The sequence below is a fragment of the Toxotes jaculatrix genome, chromosome 4 (assembly GCF_017976425.1).
Source record: "Toxotes jaculatrix isolate fToxJac2 chromosome 4, fToxJac2.pri, whole genome shotgun sequence".
Lineage (NCBI taxonomy): Eukaryota > Metazoa > Chordata > Actinopteri > Toxotidae > Toxotes > Toxotes jaculatrix.
In genome coordinates, this window is record NC_054397.1 from 8,484,094 (window position 1) to 8,506,959 (window position 22,866).

The 22,866-nt window shown below is 41.0% G+C and overlaps 1 protein-coding gene across 1 annotated transcript in view; it reads right to left on the minus strand.

Moving 5' to 3' along the window:
* Nucleotides 1-9,995: 9,995 nt before the first annotated feature.
* The window catches only part of LOC121181098 (hedgehog interacting protein), a 33,483-nt gene continuing 20,612 nt past the window's right edge, over nt 9,996-22,866 (minus strand). Inside the window, exons 9-13 of the mRNA XM_041036895.1 lie at nt 21,613-21,736; nt 20,745-20,890; nt 19,358-19,439; nt 12,858-13,006; nt 9,996-12,610 (exon numbers count right to left, since the gene is read on the minus strand). Of these exons, the coding sequence (XP_040892829.1) occupies nt 12,414-12,610; nt 12,858-13,006; nt 19,358-19,439; nt 20,745-20,890; nt 21,613-21,736 (698 nt within the window). The 3' untranslated portion in view covers nt 9,996-12,413. The remainder of the gene's footprint in view (nt 12,611-12,857; nt 13,007-19,357; nt 19,440-20,744; nt 20,891-21,612; nt 21,737-22,866) is intronic.

Consider the following 22,866-nt stretch of genomic DNA (forward strand, 5'->3'; position numbering starts at 1 on the left):
AACCAAAAGACCCAAAATTTGCTTTCCAGCTCAGCTGCTCGAGTGTGAGGATTTTCTGTTTATATAAATGTGAATTGAATAGCTTTGGGTTTTGGACAACAGTCTCACCTCTCACAATTTTTATGGGCATTCTTCACTAGTTTGATTTTTTTTTTTTTTTTATTCCCAATGAAAATAATCATTAGTTGTAGCTCTAAAGACATTTTCGAACCCCCATTACTATTCACAACACAGTGCTGGAACCTACTATCACTGCCAAATTGATTGACGGGTCTTGTACAATGTAATTAATGTTTTCTGATGCAGAAAAGTTGTCACAGCAGTAATGTTTGCCACACACAAGTAAAACAAGACATTTCAAAGTCAGGGGCAAAATATATGAATATAAGATTTATATGGTCACAAAATTGCAAACTGAGCTTCTTCCTTCCTTCCCATCTTCCTTCCTTTCTTCCTTCCTTCCTCCCCAGTGTGTTTGCATAACAACCTCTTCCTGTCACCACTTTGTCATGCCTGTTAGGCTATAGCTAAACTGGAAGTACACAGTGTACAGAGAGGCAGTGCAGCCATTAGACACAGAGCTTTGGAGAGATTAGGATGCACACACAGTACACCACCACCACAGGCAGTCTCTGTACCAAAACGAGGATTAGGGCTTTGGCAAATGGCAAGGCAGCACCACAGAAAAACACTTAACCATGCAAAATACGCCAGAGCATCGCCAAGGAAAATTATACACCATATGTGTTTATGCCTTATGTGGCACTGATGAGTGGGCAATATTTTTCTGAGAAGGAATAAGCAATATTTCTTATTCAGTTCAGTATTTCACTGAGGAAAAAGGGTATGTTTATTCTGTAAAGCTCCATTTCTGCAATAACAGTGACTTGATTTGTTTATGATTCATTTTGTAGAGTGGGCTCTAACGCTGGAGCTGGGGTTATGGGGGTACAATTGTGTGTGGGTTTTATTGAAAAAGCATGTATGTGACAGCAGATTTTTTTTGTGTGTGTACCAAGCTTTTCTTTGCCTTTATGCTTGACAGTAAATGTTTTTTTTTTGTTTTTTTGTTTTTTTGTTTTTGTTTTTTGAATTTTGACTTGTTAAAAAGTTTTAATAATTTAAAGTTCACACCTTAAAGGAATAGTCAGGCACTTAAGGAAAAACAATTCTGGTGGACAAAAGGCAATTGTTCTTTCTTTGTACATTAAACGTGGAGCTAAAGCCAAGAGGTGATTAGCTTAGCTTAGCATAAAGAGTGGAAGCAGACGGGAAACAGCTAACCTGGTTCTGTCAAAACAGTCCTCTGTCACAAGAATCATTTCAACGTCATGATTTCTGTAGTTAACATGAACGTCTGTACCAAATGTCTGTCTCCTGTGAAGATGCTGCACAGAAATGTGGGGTTGAGGGATAAACTGATTTTGGGGGGGAAAAAACGGAGAAATGGTTGTTTCATATTTTTTAACTTGTCATTTTATATTTTAAGTTGAAGGAATTGGTCATGAGTAAATTTTGTACAGTACAGCAGATACATGCTGCAGTGGGACAATACTTACTGGAGGACCTACATGCATTCGTGCTCGTGCATGATTTTCTCTCTCTCATGTGTGTATTCTATCACTTGCGCAAAACCCCAACCTCTTTGCTAGTGGTGTGAGATAAACTGTTTGGCCCACGGAGCGCAGCAGAACGGGCCGTGCCTGTGCAGATAACGGCGGCAGGCATCTGGCAGAGTTCACTGGCCTGGACACACAGACACACGGACAGAGGGCTGATGCAAGCTATGGCCCCACTTCAGTCAGAGGAAACCACATCTTTGCAAGCACAGAAAACCAACTGTGCTTTACTTTCTTTTCCTTTCGCCGTTCCTTTCTCTAGTTCTCGTAGGGCGGGAAGGTACTGAGGGGAAGTCAGTGTTTGAAGAACAAATATGTACGAGAACATGGTCAACAGAAAATTAATATTGGTTACAAAGGGCCAGAAAATTGTTCTGGGGCCATTTATATTGGAAATGAGAGATACTGACCAGGGCTAGTTTGCTCTGCTGCAGTGGTCAGGTGCCTGTGAACATTAGTAGACGCTTACATTCAACTTGCTGACCTTTTTCGGCTTTGCTCGGTCTCTGTAGTTGACACACGCAAAAACGCGCACACACCCACACACACTTTTTGACCCCAGTGTTAGCTCTAGTGTTAGCAGTAAGGCTGCAGCGGATGTCCCTCTGTTGACTCTGAGTGATGTAAGCTCGAGATGAGCCCTGCAGATTAAGAGTGAAGGCAAACAAAGGGCCCTGCCAAGATGAGCCACAGTGTATACAGATTAATATAACAATACAGCCACACGAGCGCTGCCGTAAACCATTTGCATAACTCTTTTTAAAGTGTTTCGGAAAATTTTCTTGCTTTGCTTTCAGGAGATACCCCCACATGGAAACTTATACCTAGGTGGTCCATTCCACCCAACATCAGTTGTTTACCTAGCCCTGCTGAGGATCATAGAGAGGGGAAGCAGACAGAGAGATGTGTTGTCTTTGACAGCCACACGCACATTCACATAGATCAGACGCGCAGAAATATGTGATATATACAAACTCACTCATGCACTGTAAGGACCTTCACACCGCTCACATACACTCACAGTAGCGCATCTCACTCATACACATGGTTTTTTTGTACAATGTTTTTCTCCTCAGTCAGGAAAGACACTACAAGAGAAAAGCTTTATGTCAGTGGTTCTCTGTTTATCCTGGAGGCATAGAGCCATTTCAAGCTGAATGAATCAGATTCATGCTGTGCTCTGATGTTGGTGAGGCTGTCAAGATTCAGGTTAGCAAGATTTTCTGAAAGAAAAATGACATGTCAAGTTTAAGACGGACAGATTTTTTGACAGTGAAAACAAAGGAAAAATGTGAGTCAAATCCAAAACACGAAGAAACACAATTTTCCTCTTGGGCTCTGAGCTCACTGTCAGCATTGAGCAAGACTCTTGTGTCTTTTGTGTCTAATAACATTTTTAGGCTGTTTGGGCAACATTTAGCATTTTTCATTTTTCCAGCAGTAACTCATGAGAAACATGCATTGAAACAAACATCCAGTTCTTGTTCTAGATAAAGTTATACTGCAATTATTGATTCATTCCTGTGCTGTGGAGTATTGTTAATGGTTTATTTGGAAAAACAAAAAAACAAAAAGAGAGGGGCATGAAAACAAAAGTTTGAAAAGAAACCATTTTATGTTGTTGTTCTGCTTAAAGAAATGACTTTGGCATTGAATAATAGATTTATGGTGGTATTGTAGATCCTATAGACAAAAGCCAATTAGAGATCCACTGGGAGCCATAGACGGGGCCTTAACACTGGTGGTGGTGGTGGGGTGGTGAGGCAGTAGATTTATACAACAGCAGTGAGATGAAACAAGTAGAAAAGTTTAAATTTATCACAGTTAAGATGATCAGTGGTGGAAAGGAAAGCCTGCATACAATCCCCAAGAAATGGGAGTGGAGTTGAGTGAAATTGATGCAGTGATGAAGAAACTGAATGGTCTCCCTGCTTGAACTTGCTCTACAAACTTCATCAAAGGGAATTGGTGGCAGCAAGTTCAGTCAGCTGACTAAAGTCAGACCAAAATTAACCAGGCGAAATTTTCTCACATGGTGTGGTTAAAAGCTGGGACGGGGGGGGGGCGGGAAATAGCATGGGTAGGGTTGTAAACATAAAAGCAGCACAACATTTTATTGTCATCAATCTCCATCAGTCTTTGCACTCACTTGCACTCACACTGGCTGGACATCGGAAAGCGGGGTTGTGAAAGTCCAAGCGAATGTTTCTCGCCCTGTTTCTCATAGAAATTCATGGGAAGCAAAAACCTGGTCCGACTGCACCAAGAGGATGTTCACAGTTCATTTCAACCAATCATATTTTGGCATGACCGCCGTGAGCCAATCGTCTCATTGCTGTCAAATTTGAACCATTGTTTTTTTTTTTCTTTTCCCTGTTGCTGTCAGCCGTCATTTCCAATTGATGGAGCTCACCTCCACCCAGTTTCATCAGAACCAGCTGTTGAACGGCTACAGTTCCAGTTAGCTCAGGAATCCTGCTTCACATCACATCGATACAGATTATCAGCTGTATATATTCAGTCTTTCACCACCACCACTGTCTAGACTCCATTAGGGGGATACTGTCGTCAGCTTTCATTTTCATTGTATATCTTCAACTGTTTCGGCTGTGCACATTGCTGTATACAGAATAATTTCTCATTAACTCTTTAAGCCCTTCTTTCAATTAGTCTCTCAGATAAACATAAATACACAAATACAAGTAAAAAATAGTAGTTTTGGGATGACGTGGACATTCAGAAACCCAGTCACTGACACACACACACACACACACAAACATAAAACTGATGTTTTCTCTCAGAACAGAATCATCACCTATCGCTGTTTTCGTGGTATCACACCTTTCCAAATTTTCTCTGTTGCAGTTTGATGTTTCCGCAGTACAAGACCTCGCGCTCACCTCTTTTTTTAAACCACCACCCCTCACCCCCGTCAGTCTTACCTGTCGCCCAGCACTCAGTGCTGCTCTCAGCCCTCTGTGGGGGTTTAGCATGTGTTAACATGACAGATTGAGCCCCAGTGGGAACCTTAATTGCATCATTTCATGGATGCGAGTCAGTGCTGTGGTCCGGGAGAGTAAACAAGCTCTGAATCCAGGAGCAGTAAAATTGAGGAAGGAGAGGGAAAGGGGGAGTGATGGAATGAGGAGTGGATGGAGAGACTGAACAGAGGGGAGGACGAGGATGAATACCAGAGCTGATGTAAAGAAGAAAAGAGGAAATGCTTCAGGACGGGAAATAACTGAGGCAACTGAGATGAATTGAGGAAGTGTGAAATATGAGATAGTGGAGGTGTGAGGACAGCAGGAAAAAAAAATCCCTCAGCTAATGAGAAAAGCTGACAAAAATCAACAGCCTAAATCCACCCAAACCTCCTCCAAGGTGGTCGTGGAGTGCGGTTTGTTGTGTTATGTGATAAGCTGAGAGTTCAGTGAAGCAGAAGTGAAAGGCAGCAGCAGCAGCGGCAGGCTGGTCGGAAAGTGTGTCTTCATTAGCAAGTGACCCGGGGCCAGGGAATATGAGATTTCAGCTGCCTCGGTCGTCACAGTAGTACTCACTGAGTAAGCCCATGGTAAACACATGAGGTCACAGAATACACTACGCAATTAGGGGTGTGACAAAACCAGATATACAGCCGGGGGATTGACATGCACACAGATGTAGACATATGCACACACACACACACAAGTGCAGTTACAGACTTACTAAAGCAACCAACGCAAATGTTTACACAGTCCAGATCCAATATTCTCACATAAATCAATATGCTGGAAGCTGGAGGGGCCACAATTTATGTTCAAAATCACAAGAGAGCAGTGCCAGTGAGGACAAACACAGAAGTTAACGCACAAGATTAATCAAAGTTGCTCCCCAGCTAGGATCCCACCCTGACAAGACATCATGACTTCATATGTTAACACATGACATCAAATGTACAACATACATTTAACAGCGATTTCCACAGAGTTGTGGTATTGTGGTGAAGCGATAATGTACAGTTAGATCAAAGTGGAAATAGTTATTCGTGGTGCATGGAGAGTTAAACAAGACTTGAAGGGATGTCACAACCATAATGAACATTGGGAGACGTTTCCTTAAAACTGCCATGGGTGGACATGGGTGGTATCAGAAAAATCAAATCATCTGAGTCAACAGTTAGAATAATGGGTTTTGATGTGGGTTTGATAAAGGAGGAGTGCCAGACAACGGGAAAATTGGAGGGGTGAGGGGGGCTTTCTCTTTTTGTGGGTTGTAGTTGTAGAAAACACATTGGTGGTCCACATTTTTAATAATTTAGTTCTACCAGCTTTATTGGAAGATGTGGTTTTTTTGTGTAAATCAAAAATATTAGTATCATATTTTATTTACAAAACCCAGAAAAGGCTATTAACCTATTAGCCACTTAAAATACATATTTCACACAGAGGTTTTCAAGTTTCCATATGTGGCTGGATAGAATTATATATGGTTTTTCCACTGCGTAAGCCACCATACTGTACCTGCACTGCCACAGTATAAGTCCATGTGCATAAACCCAGAATTAAAATAATCTTTTATAGTTCACATTTGCCGAATCTTTTAATCTGTGAGAGTAATAACCTCCTGAGACCCGGCAATTCATTTTTGTCCTCTGTGGGGGACACGAGTCTGAGACCCCTAGGTCAAAATATCATATAGAATTTATCTCAATCGTACTGTCCTTTTAAGTGGACATCCTGGGCTTTTCAATTCCAACTTCCACATTTTATGGCAACAAGAGAGATAAGTCATTGATTTTTTGCAGGTACAGTGGGTACGGAAAGTATTCAGACCCCCTTAAAATTTTCAAGTTAATTTTTTCCCTCATTAATGTACACACAGCACCCCATATTGACAGAGAAACACGAAATTGTTGAAATTTTTGCAGACACACGGCCATAAGTATTCAGACCCTTTGCTCAATATCTAGTAGAAGCACCCTTTTGAGCTAATACAGCCATGATTCTTTTTGGGAATGATGCAAGTTTTTCACACCTGGATTTGGGGATCCTCTGCCATTCCTCCTTGCAGATCCTCTCCAGTTCTGTCAAGTTGGACGGTGAATGTTGGTGGACAGCCATTTTCAGGTCTCTCCAGAGATGCTCAATTGGGTTTAAGTCAGGATATCCTTGTACTTGGCCGCATTCATCTTTCCTTTGATTGCAACCAGTCGTCCTGTCCCCGCAGCTGAAAAACACCCCCACAGCATGATGTTGCCACCACCATGCTTCACTGTTGGGACTGTATTGGACAGGTGATGAGCAGTGCCTGGTTTTCTCCACACATACCGCTTAGAATTAAGGCCAAAAAGTTCTATCTCGGTCTCATCAGACCAGAGAATCTTATTTCTCACCATCTTGGAGTCCTTCAGGTGTTTTTTAGCAAACACCATGCAGGCTTTCATGTGTCTTGCACTGAGGAGAGGTTTCCGCCCGACTGGTTGAGGGCTGCAGTGATGGTTGACTTTCTAGAACTTTCTCCCATCTCCCGACTGCATCTCTGAAGCTCAGCCACAGTGATCTTTGGGTTCTTCTTTATCTCTCTCACCAAGGCTCTTCTCCCCCGATTGCTCAGTTTGGCCGGACGGCCAGCTCTAGGAAGGGTTCTGGTCGTCCCAAATGTCTTCCATTTAAGGATTATGGAGGCCACTGTGTTCTTAGGAACCTTAAGTGCAGCTGAAATTTTTTTGTAACCTTGGCCAGATCTGTGCCTTGCCACAATTCTGTCTCTGAGCTCTTCAGGCAGTTCCTTTGACCTCATGATTCTCATTTGCTCTGACATGCACTGTGAGCTGTAAGGTCTTTTATAGACAGGTGTGTGGCCTTCCTAATCAAGTCCAATCAGTATAATCAAACACAGCTGGACTCCAATGAAGGTGTAGAACCATCTCAAGGATGATCAGAAGAAATGGACAGCACCCAAGTTTAATATATGAGAGTCACAGCAAAGGGTCTGAATACTTACCGCCGTGTAATATTTCAGTTTTTCTTTTTTAATAAATCTGCAAAAATTTCAGCAATTTCGTGTTTCTCTGTCAATATGGGGTGCTGTGTGTACATTAATGAGGAAAAAAAATGAACTTTAGCAAATGGCTGCAATATAACAAAGAGTGAAAAATTTGAAGGGGTCTGAATACTTTCCACACCCACTGTATCTATCCTAAACCCAATTGTATGTATCAATGAATTATTTCAGTATTTGATTTCTATGGCAGTGGGCAGGTGCTGAACATCAGTTGTAGCTCCCTGCGGACCTAATAAATTACTACAGAAACGAAACACAAGTGAATTCAGTATAATGAATTATTCACTTTGTTCTGGATGTGAAGAGACAGAATGTCGTGTCTTTTTAATCACGGGGCTATTGTTTTTTATTCTGCTCCGTAGGTCTCCTCCTGTTACCCTATAAGTATTGCTTGTGCTGACTCTTTCACTCATGTACACAATATTATAGCATGCACTTCCAGCCATCTCAGTCCTACAAATATTTGGTATACAGGCTCCTCATGTTTATTCAAAGTACTGGGTTACACTGTTTGGGAAAGATAGCCAGACAAGGGCCCTTTGGGAAGGAAAAAGAAAACTGTTCCAAATGAAAAGTAATGATTCATGCCACAGATAGTGTATAAACTCAAATATACGCTGGACCTCGCAGCACTATTGGACAGTTCCACTTTATGCAATTTTGATTGGATCTGAACAGTGCATAGACAACTTAGTATTGCATTACTCTAAATAAGGCAGCGTGTGCTCCTATGTGTGTGTGTGTGTGTGTGTGTGTGTGTGTGTGTGTGTGTGTGTGTGTGTGTGTGTGTGTGTGTGTGTGTGTGTGTGAATGAGACCAGAGTGAGGTGGGTGGTCTCCACTCACAATCATTATACAACACAAAGCCTCATTGGTATTTTAAGAAGGAAATTAATATTGCCATCAGCAGTGGCTCTTGCGTGTGTGCCTTCATGCATGAACGTGTTTGCGTACTTCCCAAAAACAAAGCGGAGAATTTCCACTTCGAAAGAGGAATTTTCAGTGATGCCATGACGCTGCACGATGACATAGCAGCCATCACTCAGCTCTCTCCTCACTGTCAGATCTGCAGGCAGCTTTTCCATTCAGGCAGCAGTAAAAGGAAAACCCTGGGACTGTAGCCACATTGGCCCTGGTTTAACTTAAACATTTTCTCAACATCCTTCACTTTACTCTTTTTACCTGCCTGGAGGAAAAACCATCAGTGGAAATGTTGCAGCTGACACTTCCCAGTATGGAGCCCTGGCTAAAGCATAGGTTGCCTATAGATTTAATTACCAATTTTCTTTCCATATTTGACGTCTGAGATTGTAAAGGCCCTGAGGCAAATTCACAATTTGCGACATTGGTCTATATAAATAGACCCTTAAACTGACCCTTGACTCAAACCAAGTCATGGATGGCATCGTAATCCCTAAACCGGGGGGACGCCCCAGAAAGTTTATTCAGAATTTTGAAAAGAATCTTCCTCAGCAAATGGAGTTTGCCACCCAACATAGAGCTGCCCTAATCAGTATTTTTGTTTGAAAACTGATCAGACAGCTAAGTGCGCTGTAAAAGAGGTCACTCATAGTGATGAAACTAAGGAGGAAAAAAACGTTCTCCTCAGCTCAGAGGGTTTTAGCATTTACTTTAGCTTTTCACTCCTACTCTTTCAGATATTCCAGCCTGTAACTTTACCCGCTACTGTTCTGTTGATTCTCACCGCTCTCATTATCGTTTCTGGCCGCAGCAAGCAGCTGTTTTCATCTAGAAAGCTCTGATAAACTCACTGTACACTCTCTGACCAGCACTGCAGACAGACAAAGAACTACTTGGGGAAAAAGGTAGTGGAGACCAAAACTGAAGGAAAGTTAACACTGAACTTACATTCATCAGGCAGCCAGAAACACAGCTCCATATAAATGCTAATGTTGCTCAGTTGGATGTGAAAATAGGCCACTCCTTTCTCACATACTTATCATTATAACTTTTATGAGGTGATTATGTGTAGGACTTTGTGCTAAAGTAATTGCTACTAAAGGAATTGCTAACGTAAGTCTGGGTAGTCTTTTAGTCGGTTCACAGCAGGCCCACTGAGCATGCAAAAATGAATAATTTATCTTAAGCAAGTAATTTAATATGTTGTTTATTTTCTATAGAAAGTCAGGTCCTTGATAATAAATGAATACCGAATGAGTATTTCAATGGGTTTGAAGTTCTGTCCCGGAAACTTCCTATGTAATTGTTAGAAAATTATTAGGAAATGAAAGACGCGTAAAAACGAAAGTTTCTCCTAATATTTCTGTCCAAACAGCACCGTTAATACCAAAACAAAAGAGACAAGAGTATTTCAGACATGCTATAAATTTTAATAGACATATTGATATTTCTGAAGAGAAACAAAGTTATCCCTAGTTTTATTTACAATACAGGAATAAAAAAATTGTCACATACAGTACAATGGTAAAAACAACATAGAGAACTTAAATAATTATTTTATTTGTGTAACTACTTAAATAATGAAAATGGTTATTCTATTCACACCACGCCGTCTCAGCAGCTACAATGCAACTTTCACATTAAGTGCTAAAAAAAAGATAATTTTCCATTTTACAGCATGAATTCCATTTTGACTCATTTAGACCTGGTAGAGTTGATTTATTTCAGCAAACACGAGTGAGGTGGGAGATGAGCAACAAGTATGTCTTTTATGGACAATGAACTTCAATTAACTGAAACTTGTTTTTCAAAATAAAAGTGTATAATTTACATTAAAAATGTAAAATTATAACTGCCTTTAAAACTGTTCAACGCAGTGACTGATGGTTGTGACAAGGCTTATTTTATGGAATTTGAAATGGCAAAAGATCAAATGCAGAGTTCTTAATGAGGTAAGTTATTAGTTAGATGAACATGGGCGTGGATGTGTGCATGCTGCATCTGTATGAGCTTAAAAATAATTAATACATAAATGCACCAGTGTGGGTCCAGACAATCCCAGTCTGTTTAACTGTTTTCTGTTAATGTTAATTAGAGTGTAACGTCCAATCTTGACTTTTTTTTTCAAACCTATCTCCATTTGACAGATCCTCAGGCTAATCTTAAATCTGATCTCCACAGATAAGATCTGCCTCTGACTGTGAGCTGCTCCCACAATGACATGGTGGCCCGATGGGATCTTTGATCATCTCGCAAACAGAGACACATTTCTGACAGTGGTAATGAAGCCACATGTCAGGGGAAAAAAAAGTTGATGGACTCAGCCAACTGCTCCGAATTACTCAATGCAGGCACAGACATGCATTAAATTTGCACTGGAGTTTAAAAAAAAAGGGAAAAAACAGAAAAATAAAAGAAATGTTTCCTCACGTGTCTTTCTTAAAAGCTGCATATGTATAAGTACAACATGAAATGACATGAACTGACAAGCTTAGTGTAAAACTGCTTTCTATAAACACCATTCTCTCCCATATATTATTACACTTAAAAAAATAAACCCTCCTCTATGATAACAATAGTAATGCTATAGTTTTTTTTTGCAATGCTAAGTAGTACTTAGGTAAGCTCTATTGGAAATATACATCACTGCGCTCTCTTCCCTTTGTAGTTTTGAGTCCGGGTTCAGTTTCAGTGTGTAACACAATGAAAGCAGTTTGTTGAACCATACCTGTGCTAGTGTGGTGTGTGTGTGTGTGTCTGAATGTGAAACTACTCTCATTGCGCTTTTAATAAGTTTAAATTCAGTTTGAATAATAAAGTGAATGAAACAAAAAAATGAATACAGTGCATGGGAGCTAGTAACTCCGTTCAGATTGTATGAAACTGGCTTTGACAAAGTACAATGTTCTCGCTCAGTCGTTCCTATTTCTGTGTTAGGTAACAGTTCTCTGTTGTAGATCCACTCTGTACATCGATAGCAAAAGTGTGTTGCAAAACAAAGTATACATACTGTATACTGTTATAGCTTTTTATGACAATGTGCCCACAAACTAAATACAACATCAAAAGTGAGACAACATGGTTTATCCCTCTTGTATTAGTGCCTTTAGAATAGTTTAGCACAAAGCACTGTGGGCTCTCTGTGACCCACGACTCTCATAGACTTCTCAGCTTTTTACAGCTGAGGATGAGGTTCCTTCAAAGTCTGTGTGTTGTATGTAGACATTTATTTTGCTGGGTTTTGAAAGGGACCATGAGCACAAACTGGATCTTGAGCCAAGCAGCTCCTCATAATTTGAACCCCTGAACAATCAACTGTCTCCGCTGAAATGCCTTAAACTCCATTCATTTTTTTTGGGGGGGGTCTTAAGCCAGGCAACAGATAGCCCCTGAAAAGATCCAAAGTCTTGGGTTAAAATGTTCTATTCCTGTGGAGTTCCTGTTCCTGTGGAGTCAGCCATGTGCAGGCGTTTGCTGAACGAGAAAGGAAATGTCTTAGTGGAACTTCCGTAACTTGGCCATGCTTGTCTATCATCTCGCTGCTGTCTGCAGGACTGTCTGAAATGTGAACACGGCTTGGATGCCAGGCCTGGTGCTCAAGAGCAAGTAGCTTATAGGCGAAAAGAGGAAGAGTTTGGTATGGCGATGTGGATGAAAAGCAGTCTGGCGGGGATCGTGTGTGTATTTTTATGTTATGTGTACATGCGTGTGTGGGTGTGAGGGAGGTTAAGAGGCCATATTAAGGACACCTCGTTAGAGTCTGCTGGTGGCGGTAGGTAGATTTGTGTCAACTTGAGGATGACGGTGGGGAGCAGCCCCCCTCTGCGCACCCCTATACGATATAGCTTGTCAGGTCTAGGAGGTACGAGGTCATGTCAATGATGTGGTCCAGTATACCGTCTTTCTCCTGGTCATTGGGCATACCCCGCTCACTCTTCTCACAATGGGTGCCGGAGTAACCGCTCTTGCACAGGCACTTGTTTGGCTCCATACACACTCCTCCATTGCGGCAGGCTGGGTCACATTTAGCTACGTGACAGAGAGGGAAAAGACGATGAGAAGGAACACAAGCTGGTGTTCTGACTCATTCAGAATCAGAGTCCTAAAAGCTGACATAGTTTTTTTTGATGATTTATGAGAAAAACTGTGCAAGGCCTTCTGTGCATGTTGTGCATTTCTAAAACTCATTTACACATCTGGAAAGGAACAGATGGTTGTTTGAGCAAATGATTATACTGTGAAAGCAGCAGATGCAAATCTGCTAAAAGGTACTCACCAACACGGCAGAAGGGTCCCTCCCAGCCGGGGCTGCAGCAGCACTTGCCAATGGGAGTGCAGTGTCCGTTCTTACAGTGTCTGGAACAAGCTGTCATCAGCAGCTCTGGAGGCTCCACCTGACGCTGGCACTCCTTGGGGGCATGAGGCCTGCAACAGTTGTCAAAAAGGAGGGAAAGTCAGTATGTGATGGACACAAGCATCACAAGCCTGGTCCCATTTTATGTAATTTGTTGAGCAATTTATAATAAAACCAATATAATTTATATATTGGTTTTATTATAAATTGACAGTTTCATTAAAATTATTGTGTTTAGCTGTCTAGTAGAGAGGGAATACAAGAAATGGAAATATTTGGTTTTGAGGCTGCAAGGTTATGTCATGCCCTCATTATTTTAAATTAGGTTAAATGTTGAGCTTACATCCAATAGCAATGACTGTACTGAAAATAATTATAGATGTAAACAGGGTTGCATTGATTTATGAGTGGCAAGCAAAGTGCAGAGTCAGGGTGTGTAGTTATACTGTATCTCAGTTTGGCAAGGTTATTACGTCCAAAAGAGAATTGAGTTCTCCAGTGTCCACTGGTTCTTTCACTGGGCTAGTAATGGACAGCTTCCTTCTTCTTATATCTGCTTTTAGGAGCACGATGTGAAAAAGTGGAGCCCTGATATACAATGTCTGCTGCTCTGTATGGTATATTGTCATAGTTTAAGCCATTTGTACACCAATGTCAAATGGTACAAAGAGGCAAAGAAACAGTTTATAATCTCAGATGATATGCAGGGATTCACAGTAGGTTTTCTAGATAGCGGTTCTGTAAGAGTTTGTGTTTTATGTTTTTGTAAAATCTTACAAGTGGGACGGCAAGTTTGAATAATAAAGAAGTTAAATTGCCCCCTCGGGACAAATAAAGTTCTCTGAATCTGAATTAAAATGTTTTTCTATCTCTATAAATTATAGATTTTTTCCCTCTGATTTGCCATCAGTGTGTTGACACCTTTCCACTACAGTCTAAGATGAACTTAAACTGTACAGCTGGGACAATAACTGTGCTAATGTGGTATTTTTATTATTTTAAACCATGTTTTCCTTAAATTCTCCCTATGTGAAGAACAAAACAAGGCATAGGGTTAACACAGGGTTCCCGCAGATATAAACATGATTTGGAAAATGCAGACACACACAAACATACACATTTCAACACCATATGTGTAAAGTCTGAACACCAAAGAGACATATTGTAATCGTTCCATATTAAGACAAACATCCAGACACGCACATCAGCAAATGGGCTGAAACAGAATTATTTCATATCACGCTCTACAAATCTGGAAATAATACAGTGGGTGTGTAATCAAGTTCAAATGTGAAGCGTGGTTACCGCCTGTTGCCCACTGGCCACACACACATTTGCCTGTGTGTGCGTTTGTGGAAGAGAGAGAAAGGAAGAAAAATAGATGTGTAAACAGTTCTGTTGTAGTGAGGTAAAAAGCCAGAGAGGCAACACTATTTGCTGGACATTAAAGGACACACAGTCGCACACTATTACACACAGGCATGGTAACTGGACTCTTGCAGACTGAGAGGCATGAGTAGTGAGGTCAGTGTGTGTGAGTGTATATATGTACGTAATGCTTAGTCCATGGGAGAACTGGCCTCATTGCTCTCCTCTGGAGAACAAATGGTCAATCAGCAGTAGAAACCAAAACCAGGTGGAGGTTACAATTTCCAAGCAAGGTTACATTACAACTGAAATCTGCAGTGTTGTAAATTAACCATATTACATCCATCTGGGTGGTTGAACTGACTGTGAATTCACTCTTAGATGGTCTAAGTATTCAGCTGAGTCTCACCTGTTCTGAACTTCACTAGTACAGTAAATATTATTTTTGTTTTACCTTCTGCACAGGTTTGATTGTGTAGACAGATACAGATTTCGACCTCCAGTAAAAATCTGTCAGCTGGTGGATAAATAACTGTAACTACAATGGTGTGTGATGATAACTGCTTTTATTTAACTGTGTGATTATTCATTTCCCAGTTTGAAAAATGTGTTGCAGATGCCTGCCAGATGCACACTGACTGATGGCAGTGACAATACTGTGACTGTGTGTGTGTGTGTGTGTGTGTGTGTGTGTGTGTGTGTGTGTGTGTGTGTGTGTGTGTGTGTGTGTGTGTGTGTGCGTGCGTGCGTGCGTGCGTTAAAGTTGCTTTAAATTTGGAGGATGGAGGGTGATGGGGGGGAAGGTTGATTCCCATGCTCCCATCAGCACCCAACTCCAGACTCCATCCACACTGGCTTTTGTTGTTGCAGGCTGCATGTAGTTAAAAAAGAGCGAAGGAGGGAAGCAAACAGAAAGAGAGGGAGAGAGAGAAAGAGTAAGAGTCCCTGGAGGATTGGGGGGTCTGTAGCTAACACTGTTAATAGCAGGCAGGGGTCAGCAGCGCTACTAAACAGTTTGTACGACTGCCAGGGTGGCTGTGAAAACAGCACCTGCTGGTAGCGCCACTTGACAAAGGCAGCTGGGTCAACAGCCACTGTGGGAATTTATCAACTTTGGGAGGGGTGGTGTATGTGTGAGAGCGAGGGAGTGGGAGAAGGGTGACAGTGCTCACACATGAGGTAGTTGAGAGCGAGATGATGACGACGACAAAAATCAGATAAATAAATAGCAGATCACATCATAATTAAAATGAAAATGGAAAGTGATCTAAGTATACGAGTTCAGGAATGACTGCAAAGATAAGACAGGGAAATAGGAGGATTGGTGTGGGTTAAGACTGTCGTTCTGTGGAAAAATCTGCCCTCTGCTAAACATTAACATATCTTAACACTGACATCCACTCTGGTCAGAGAAGTGTGGATGCCTCAAATTTGTTCCTGATTTGTTTGATTATTATGTTTGTCTGTGTGTGTGTGTGTTTGTGTGTGTTTAGCTTGTTGGCTCGCAGGGCCTGTTTGATTGACATGAGGTATATGTGAGAAAAGGGCTGTGGAGTGGTGTACATTGTGCACACTAACAATGGCTTAATCAAACGGCCCAGTGTGGTCTCTTTTGCTGTTTTGTCATCCGACTCCATTGTTTGGGGGCTTCTTTTGTAGCTTCATTCCCTGTTTTAATTGTGCAAGAAATTTACTGTGTATTGTAGGAGCCAGGGCTATTCAGTGGGACTGGCAAGCAGCTTTGTCAAGGGGAGGACCACAGCAGAGATGTAGGAAGATTTAGGGGGGATAGGAAAATAAAGAAAAGGCTTTTTCTGCAGCGTGCTGGGAGCTAGCGTACCACACGCTCACACAGGCTCACAGATGTGCATGTTCGTGTATACCCACCACCCACACAGTAACAGAGAGGCACACATACAGATAAATATATCCACAAACGAGCAGCCGCAGTCTCCTTCCCCTGCACATCCAGTGATTTGTGACATTCCATGGCTAATGCAGTTCATAAAGCAGGTCCCAGGACCCTATACAAAGTTCAGTGTCTTTTTAAGGTCTGTGCTCACTGTAATTCAATCAGTCCAGCCTGCAGCTGACAAAACCTGAACGTGTGAAAAGTCCGTCATAATACAGCTTTCCCTTCGCGTCTGTGAAGAAGGGCTGTAACAAACAGAAAGGCAAATTGCATTTTACACCAGGAATCAGCAGGAGGTCTGGCTCTATATGTTACAATTAAGCTATTGCCAAGGACCAACAGTAAGAGCAAGGCAGATTCTGTCCATGCATGGATGAAGGGCAACGTGTTCCTTTTGAGTTATAATAAGAAAACATGTAACTTTATTATATGGCTCCTGACTTGTGCTGTATCATAATGTCTTTGTTATTATTTTTCTTTTCTCAAAAAGAAAGGCCTCTTTCTAGCATTATTTGTTCCTGGCATAAATATAATGTTCTCACTGTATAAATAATTATGTTATTAAATGCAGACTTAGTGAGACTGAAAAGCAGCCAAACTTGCTGATGAATACCTGCCTACAGAATACGAGCAGAGTAAACCACAACCAAACTGAAATTTCACTCAGTTTGAGGGCTACTGCTTTGTTCAATTGTTGTTAAAGGCTCATAGAGGAAGTAAAAGAGCATACTGCATTTTACTCTTTAAATTTTTATTTTTATCTTGTCCTAAAACCTTTTTACAGCTTATATAAAGTACTTTGAATAAACTTGCCTACGATCAAACATATGAATGGCTGCCCATTCTTAACCTTTGGGATCAATTAAAGAGAATCTTAACTCCAAGGTACAGTTATTAATTATTCAGAGCCTTTAAACATATCTTGAAGTCATCATATAGCAATAATATGAGTGGAGATATTTCTATCCCACTGCTATACCAAAAACAAGCCCTGCCTTGCTTTCAGTCTCTCCTTCTCTCATACACCCTCACACCACACACATTCAGCATGTTTCAAAATGCATGGTGGCCTATTTATTATTGGAGGGGTACTCCAACTGACAAACAAATACCTAGAAATGAAGTCATCTGGCCAGGACATGTTTACACAAACACTGCTGAGGGATTTTATGGCTGATGTTTCCCTGTAAGCCTTTACCGCTCTCCCTAACAGTTCCTCTTTTCCCCCTCTATGTTCCCAAACACACAGTTGATCAAAACACAGTGTGAGATGCTATACTGGACCACAAAAACCACCATACTCTAAAACAAACCTCTTTCTGAGAGGTCTTTAAGGTCCAGATGTCCCTGCAGTATGGAAGAGAAAAAAGGGGAGGACCACCAAACTTGATAACGCGCTGAGGTCAGACACGTTAGCTACCCTATTTACTCCCCCCTGCCACCCCCCTCTCCATCCTCCCTGTAACAAGATCCTAATAACGAAGCCAGAATGTATTAGAAGTCAAGAATCCAACACCACAGGGTCTGCACAGACTAAACAAGTCCAGTTCATGGTGGAAAGAATTGTTCTTTGGGAGAAATGCGTCCAGTGGCTATGCCAGAAAACATAAATACGGAGCGAGCCACAAGGGCCCCTTTGAAACATCTGTGGTGTAATTAATTGTGCTAATGCCTGGGTGGCACTGTCGTCACCCAGGAATAATCAGCTGCGGATACGTTTCTATTGTGATTCTGAGGCATGCAACTTTGCTCTTTTTGAATCTGCGTCTCTTACTTTATCTGCCTCTGCTAATCAAATCTGACCTAGCCTAAAGAAATATTATTCATTTGGGACTTTTCCTGTGCATTCAGTAAGTTCAAAGTTGGACATGACCCAATTACTGACCTCAGCAGACAGCCCTAACCCTGCAGGATCTCACTCTCTCAACTTCCTACAAAAGTTCTGATAAGACGATAGGCAGAAATACATGTGCTTCAGATTGAAACCAAAGAAGCGATTGGTTTGAATTACAAAGTCTGCTTATGTTTGCAGTGATTTCTTTACTGCCAGGGTAATATATCAGAAAGAAAAGCTTATACATCCCTCCTGTATCGTGAGGGATGAATTCATGCCCTGTCTGCATATTTTCTGGTCTTGAGTGACAAATGTTTTTCACATGTACTTGGCTGTGCACAAACAGTTTATAGATCCATCACTATCAGAATGATTTCTAATACTGTGATGCATATGGTAAGTATTATGACACATTGACATACACAGACACAGACACACACAAACACAAACACTCACATTTGAATTATGAAGTTGCACTCACGCGCATGTTCCCCACAAATTCCAGTTGTTTAACATCAACTAATTAAACATTAGACTGCACGGAAATGGACTGGATTGCACCATTGCAAAAGCTGATGTTTGTGTACTGCAGCGTTGTTGAACTTCATCCACATAATGACGAATGAAGTGTGCATTATGTTACATGTATGAACGTGTGCATATGTTTCAACATGTGTTTAATAGAATAAGTGGAGGTCTATTTGCTTGACAACAGGTGCCTTTGTGTTTTCCTTACTCTCAGCAGAATAAACCCTGCTGTCAAATGCTCTGAAAATAACCAGCAGGCAATGGTTACTAAAGTGAACATTGCCAGCTAGTCGATGTTGCTGTTAGCAATACTTTACACTAACATTTTGAAATGCTATGGTTATTCTCCAGTTACTGCTCAGCATTTGTTTTGGCCAAGGCAGGTGGTGATGTGATGACTTGTTGAAGAGCATAAAGGTTCTGGTTGCAGTGATACGTTAAGTGAGTGTGGAGGGGACGTGTAAGAAGTGAGGACCTGGGCAGGAAAATGAGAAAGAAAACATGTCACTGCTGTGAAATGTTATTAACTATAGATGTAGGGCTGAATAACCGTCAGATCTTCATGTCTGTGTGATTTTCTTAGTCTCACGATAAAATTAAGTCAGGATTAAATTAGGAAAGATGGGGTAGTTTGTTGGAGTCCGTGTAAGTACTGGGAGATCACTTACTTGTGGACCTAAAGTGCAAATATATAAACCACCAAACTGTACAAACATATGCTGGCTGAAGGAATTTGACACACTCAAACCACCCAAGAAAAATAGTAGTTCTTGATTGTACCTTTTGGGATCCACCAGCTTGTAGAGTTTCCCACTGTGTGACTGTGCCATGCTTTTACTGCTTGCCAGTATGTAGACTTCGCCTAAAAAGAAGAAAAATCACATGGAAAAAAATCCATCTGCATGATTTGCGATACAATCTTTATAACATGATGAATAGTGAATACCATCAGTGATTAGCTTAATGCTTGAAGACACAAATAAGTGCATTAACACTTCAACGTCCATACAATTCATGAGCAAGAATGACAAAAGGAGACTATAGGACAGGACACGGGATACAACAAGATGAGGACAATGAGTGTAGCTAAAGCTTCTGCAATGCTGCACTTGCCAAAGGACTTTAAGAAAGAGTTTAATGGGACAATTGGATACTCATGACTGGGAACCAGGCGGATAATTTAATGAGGAACAAGCCCGCGAGAAAATTCCATAAGGGGACAAATTGTAAACATGTGTCTGTGGGGCCCATACTTTGGGACACACTCCTGCCCCCTTCCCATGATTCTTGCACCACTTGCAAATTATGATCAAATGCAGGAATCTTTAAATACCTCATCAAATAATAACTCCAAGACCTGGCAAGGACTGTGATCAAACATTTCTGATGGCTGTGTGAGTGATCCACATCATGTGTTCATTGTAATCAGAAACACCAGAGCTGACAGTTAATAATTCTGAGAGTCTGGTCGGGGTCCAACTGGTAAAATGTTCTGTGTAATATTAACCCGCTAACCTCAGCTCACCCCATCTTATCTTAATGCTGCAGCCCCTGCAGGTGAACAGTAACACATCCCTCTACCCATGCAAAACATTGCATTGTAGGTGGCCCAACACAGTAAGTGGGTCTTTGGAGTATCATTGCTATCTAATGGAAATGACAATTAATCCACAAGGAAGTATATACTATTTAATATCCTGTTGGGACTTTGCCAATGACGTAAAGTCAAACAGGTATTAGTTTCCCCATAGTTTTGAATGTCACTTTCTGCTGGCTAGGTGTTGAAATTTTCTTAGATTTTCAACAGCTTGTAGCTATGCTCTGTTAGAGTAAGTACAGATTAACTGGTGGAACATTCCACACCATAATGTAAATATATGAACCACTGATAAATATACAACAAACTGCCTCCAAGCCACAATTTTTCCATAGTTTTGACATCTGTCATTTGAAGTCAACAAGCCTTCAAGGGTTCATGTGGTAAAACCCCAGAGTAACTTCAGAAAACATGTTAGCTGACATAGATGTCATTTGTCTGAATAGAGGGAGGAAGAACAAAACAAAGGAAGAAAGAAAAAACAGGGAAAGCAAGACTGAGAATCCAAGAAGAGACAGAAAAGAGGAAATATGTGCATCTGTGTAGGTTTCTTATCATTGCCCTACTAACCCAGTTCATCCTCTCCGAAACCCAAGATGTGTCCCACAAGCATAGAGCCACAGGAGCCCGCTGAGCCCAGACACAGAGCTTTTTCCTGCCACTGTTCACCACTTGCTGATGTTGTCAATGTAGACTTCTGGAGGATCCGCAAGTTACTGAGGCAAACAAAACAAACAGAGTAGGTTAATTACAACAGCCACTGCTTTGTCAGTATATTTCATATAGACGAACTCTCAGATGATACTTTATAGTGTGTTCTGTACATTTCTTACATTTGCAAATCATTGTACAAGTGGAAAATACAAAGCAATTCATTTGCAGCTTCACTGTCCAAGTTACAGTTCAGATCTGGAGCAACTTTTACTTCTAGTAACGTGGTTCACTGACCCATCTTCCTTTTCCACCTAATGTCCCACATGGTGTTATTTAAGACCTCGGCTTTTGGTTTCAAAACAAACATCATGCCGGAGCCTTCACTTAGCCACAACAATATTCCCCAAAACTGTAATGAGGCACAGAATTAACCAACCACACATTGAAAACAAACTTGTTTTCCCCCACGTGCATGGAACTCTGTGTTTACTTTGGCACATGCCGATGCAAAGGACACATTTTTCAGTGTGAGACGAAAGGGAAGAGTCATGTTGATCTCAAAGCGTGAAGATGTGTCTGATAAGTCATGAAACAGCTGAACTTGAACACCAGCAGCCACTAGATGAAGCTAGTATAGTGTATCAAACTCAAAATAAAGGAGGGCCCACTTTCTGACAGTGAGCTCGCAGGGAGTCTACAAGGATTGCACAACATACAGCAACTTAATGTTCAGTTATATTATTAATCAATACTGTTTGAACAGTCTGCCCTTTTTCTTACATACCCATTTTTATCTCCAAACACATAACTGCCATATAGTCTTCTTGACTGGCAGCCCCTGTAGATGAAGCCTCCCACAGGTGGTGCCCCTCCACTGGACTGCAGGTCATAGACAGAAGGCTCATTTTCTGAGGGACAAGGATGTAAAAGTCTGATTTAGGCATTTCTTACTATCCCATTGCTTGTCATTCATACAGGAAAATTAACCTGAACACCATACATGTTACCACCACATGCTAACTATACGCATCACCAGCAGATATTTTAGTATAGAAGCAATAAATATTCACATTATTAATCAGCGTGCATCCTTCAGGGGTTGTAATCAGTTGATTTACTTAAGTGCTTATTATAATTTATGTCTATTTATGTCTGTAAGTGTTTTGTTTGTGTTGGAATCAAAAGGATAAAAAATGTTTACTTCATTTTGTCAATGGCCCATTAGACATAATATGTGTGCTGTGTGGTTCCTATTAGAGACACTCACTTCTATAAGAACAAAGAAGAATGAATCTTCTTTTAAATGGGACAGCAACCTAATTGAAGACTTCTTCCCTGGCAGCCAACTTACAACTTTAACATGTCTTTATCAAAACTGGAGAAGAGAATATATTAATCTTTTATTTGTAAGTGTGATGTTGAGTCAACATGGCATGTTTTTTTGATTACAATTGTCTTGGCAAGGGGAAATATGAATGGAGGTTTGCTGCCTTTAAAAATTTATGATCCAAGACTTGGTGTGCTTCTTTCCCAACTGTAATCACTTTGGAGTTTGGGTAACTGGCTAAATCAGGGATCTAGCCAAGTGAGAGGTGGTCTGTGACAAGAACCGACATACTGAACTGGAGTGAGAGATCAAGGGTGAAGGATTAATCTGGGTTTCCAAAGCATCCCCCATTGTGGAAAAAATAATCAGCCCAGTGTAATTTGGAACAAATAGCAGTAATTAGTTTTTTTCTTTTTGTGAAGAGGAGTCAGATAAGCATTGTCAAAGAACTGGTGTTACTGATTATTTTCTCAATGTGAGAAGAACTAGGCCTCTCTCAGCTGTGTTTTCAACAATGCTAAACCGTCATCTCGACAGTTACCGTTGTTGACAGCTTTAAATCTTACTCGTGCACACATACTCACATTCCCTTGGCAAATCTACTATCCACAAGGGGGGAATCTTTCTAGATCACATCATTTTTACATTTAACCTTCACTGTGTCTGCACTCAACCCGGTGTGTTTTGTGAATTTGTTGCCAAAACACCATG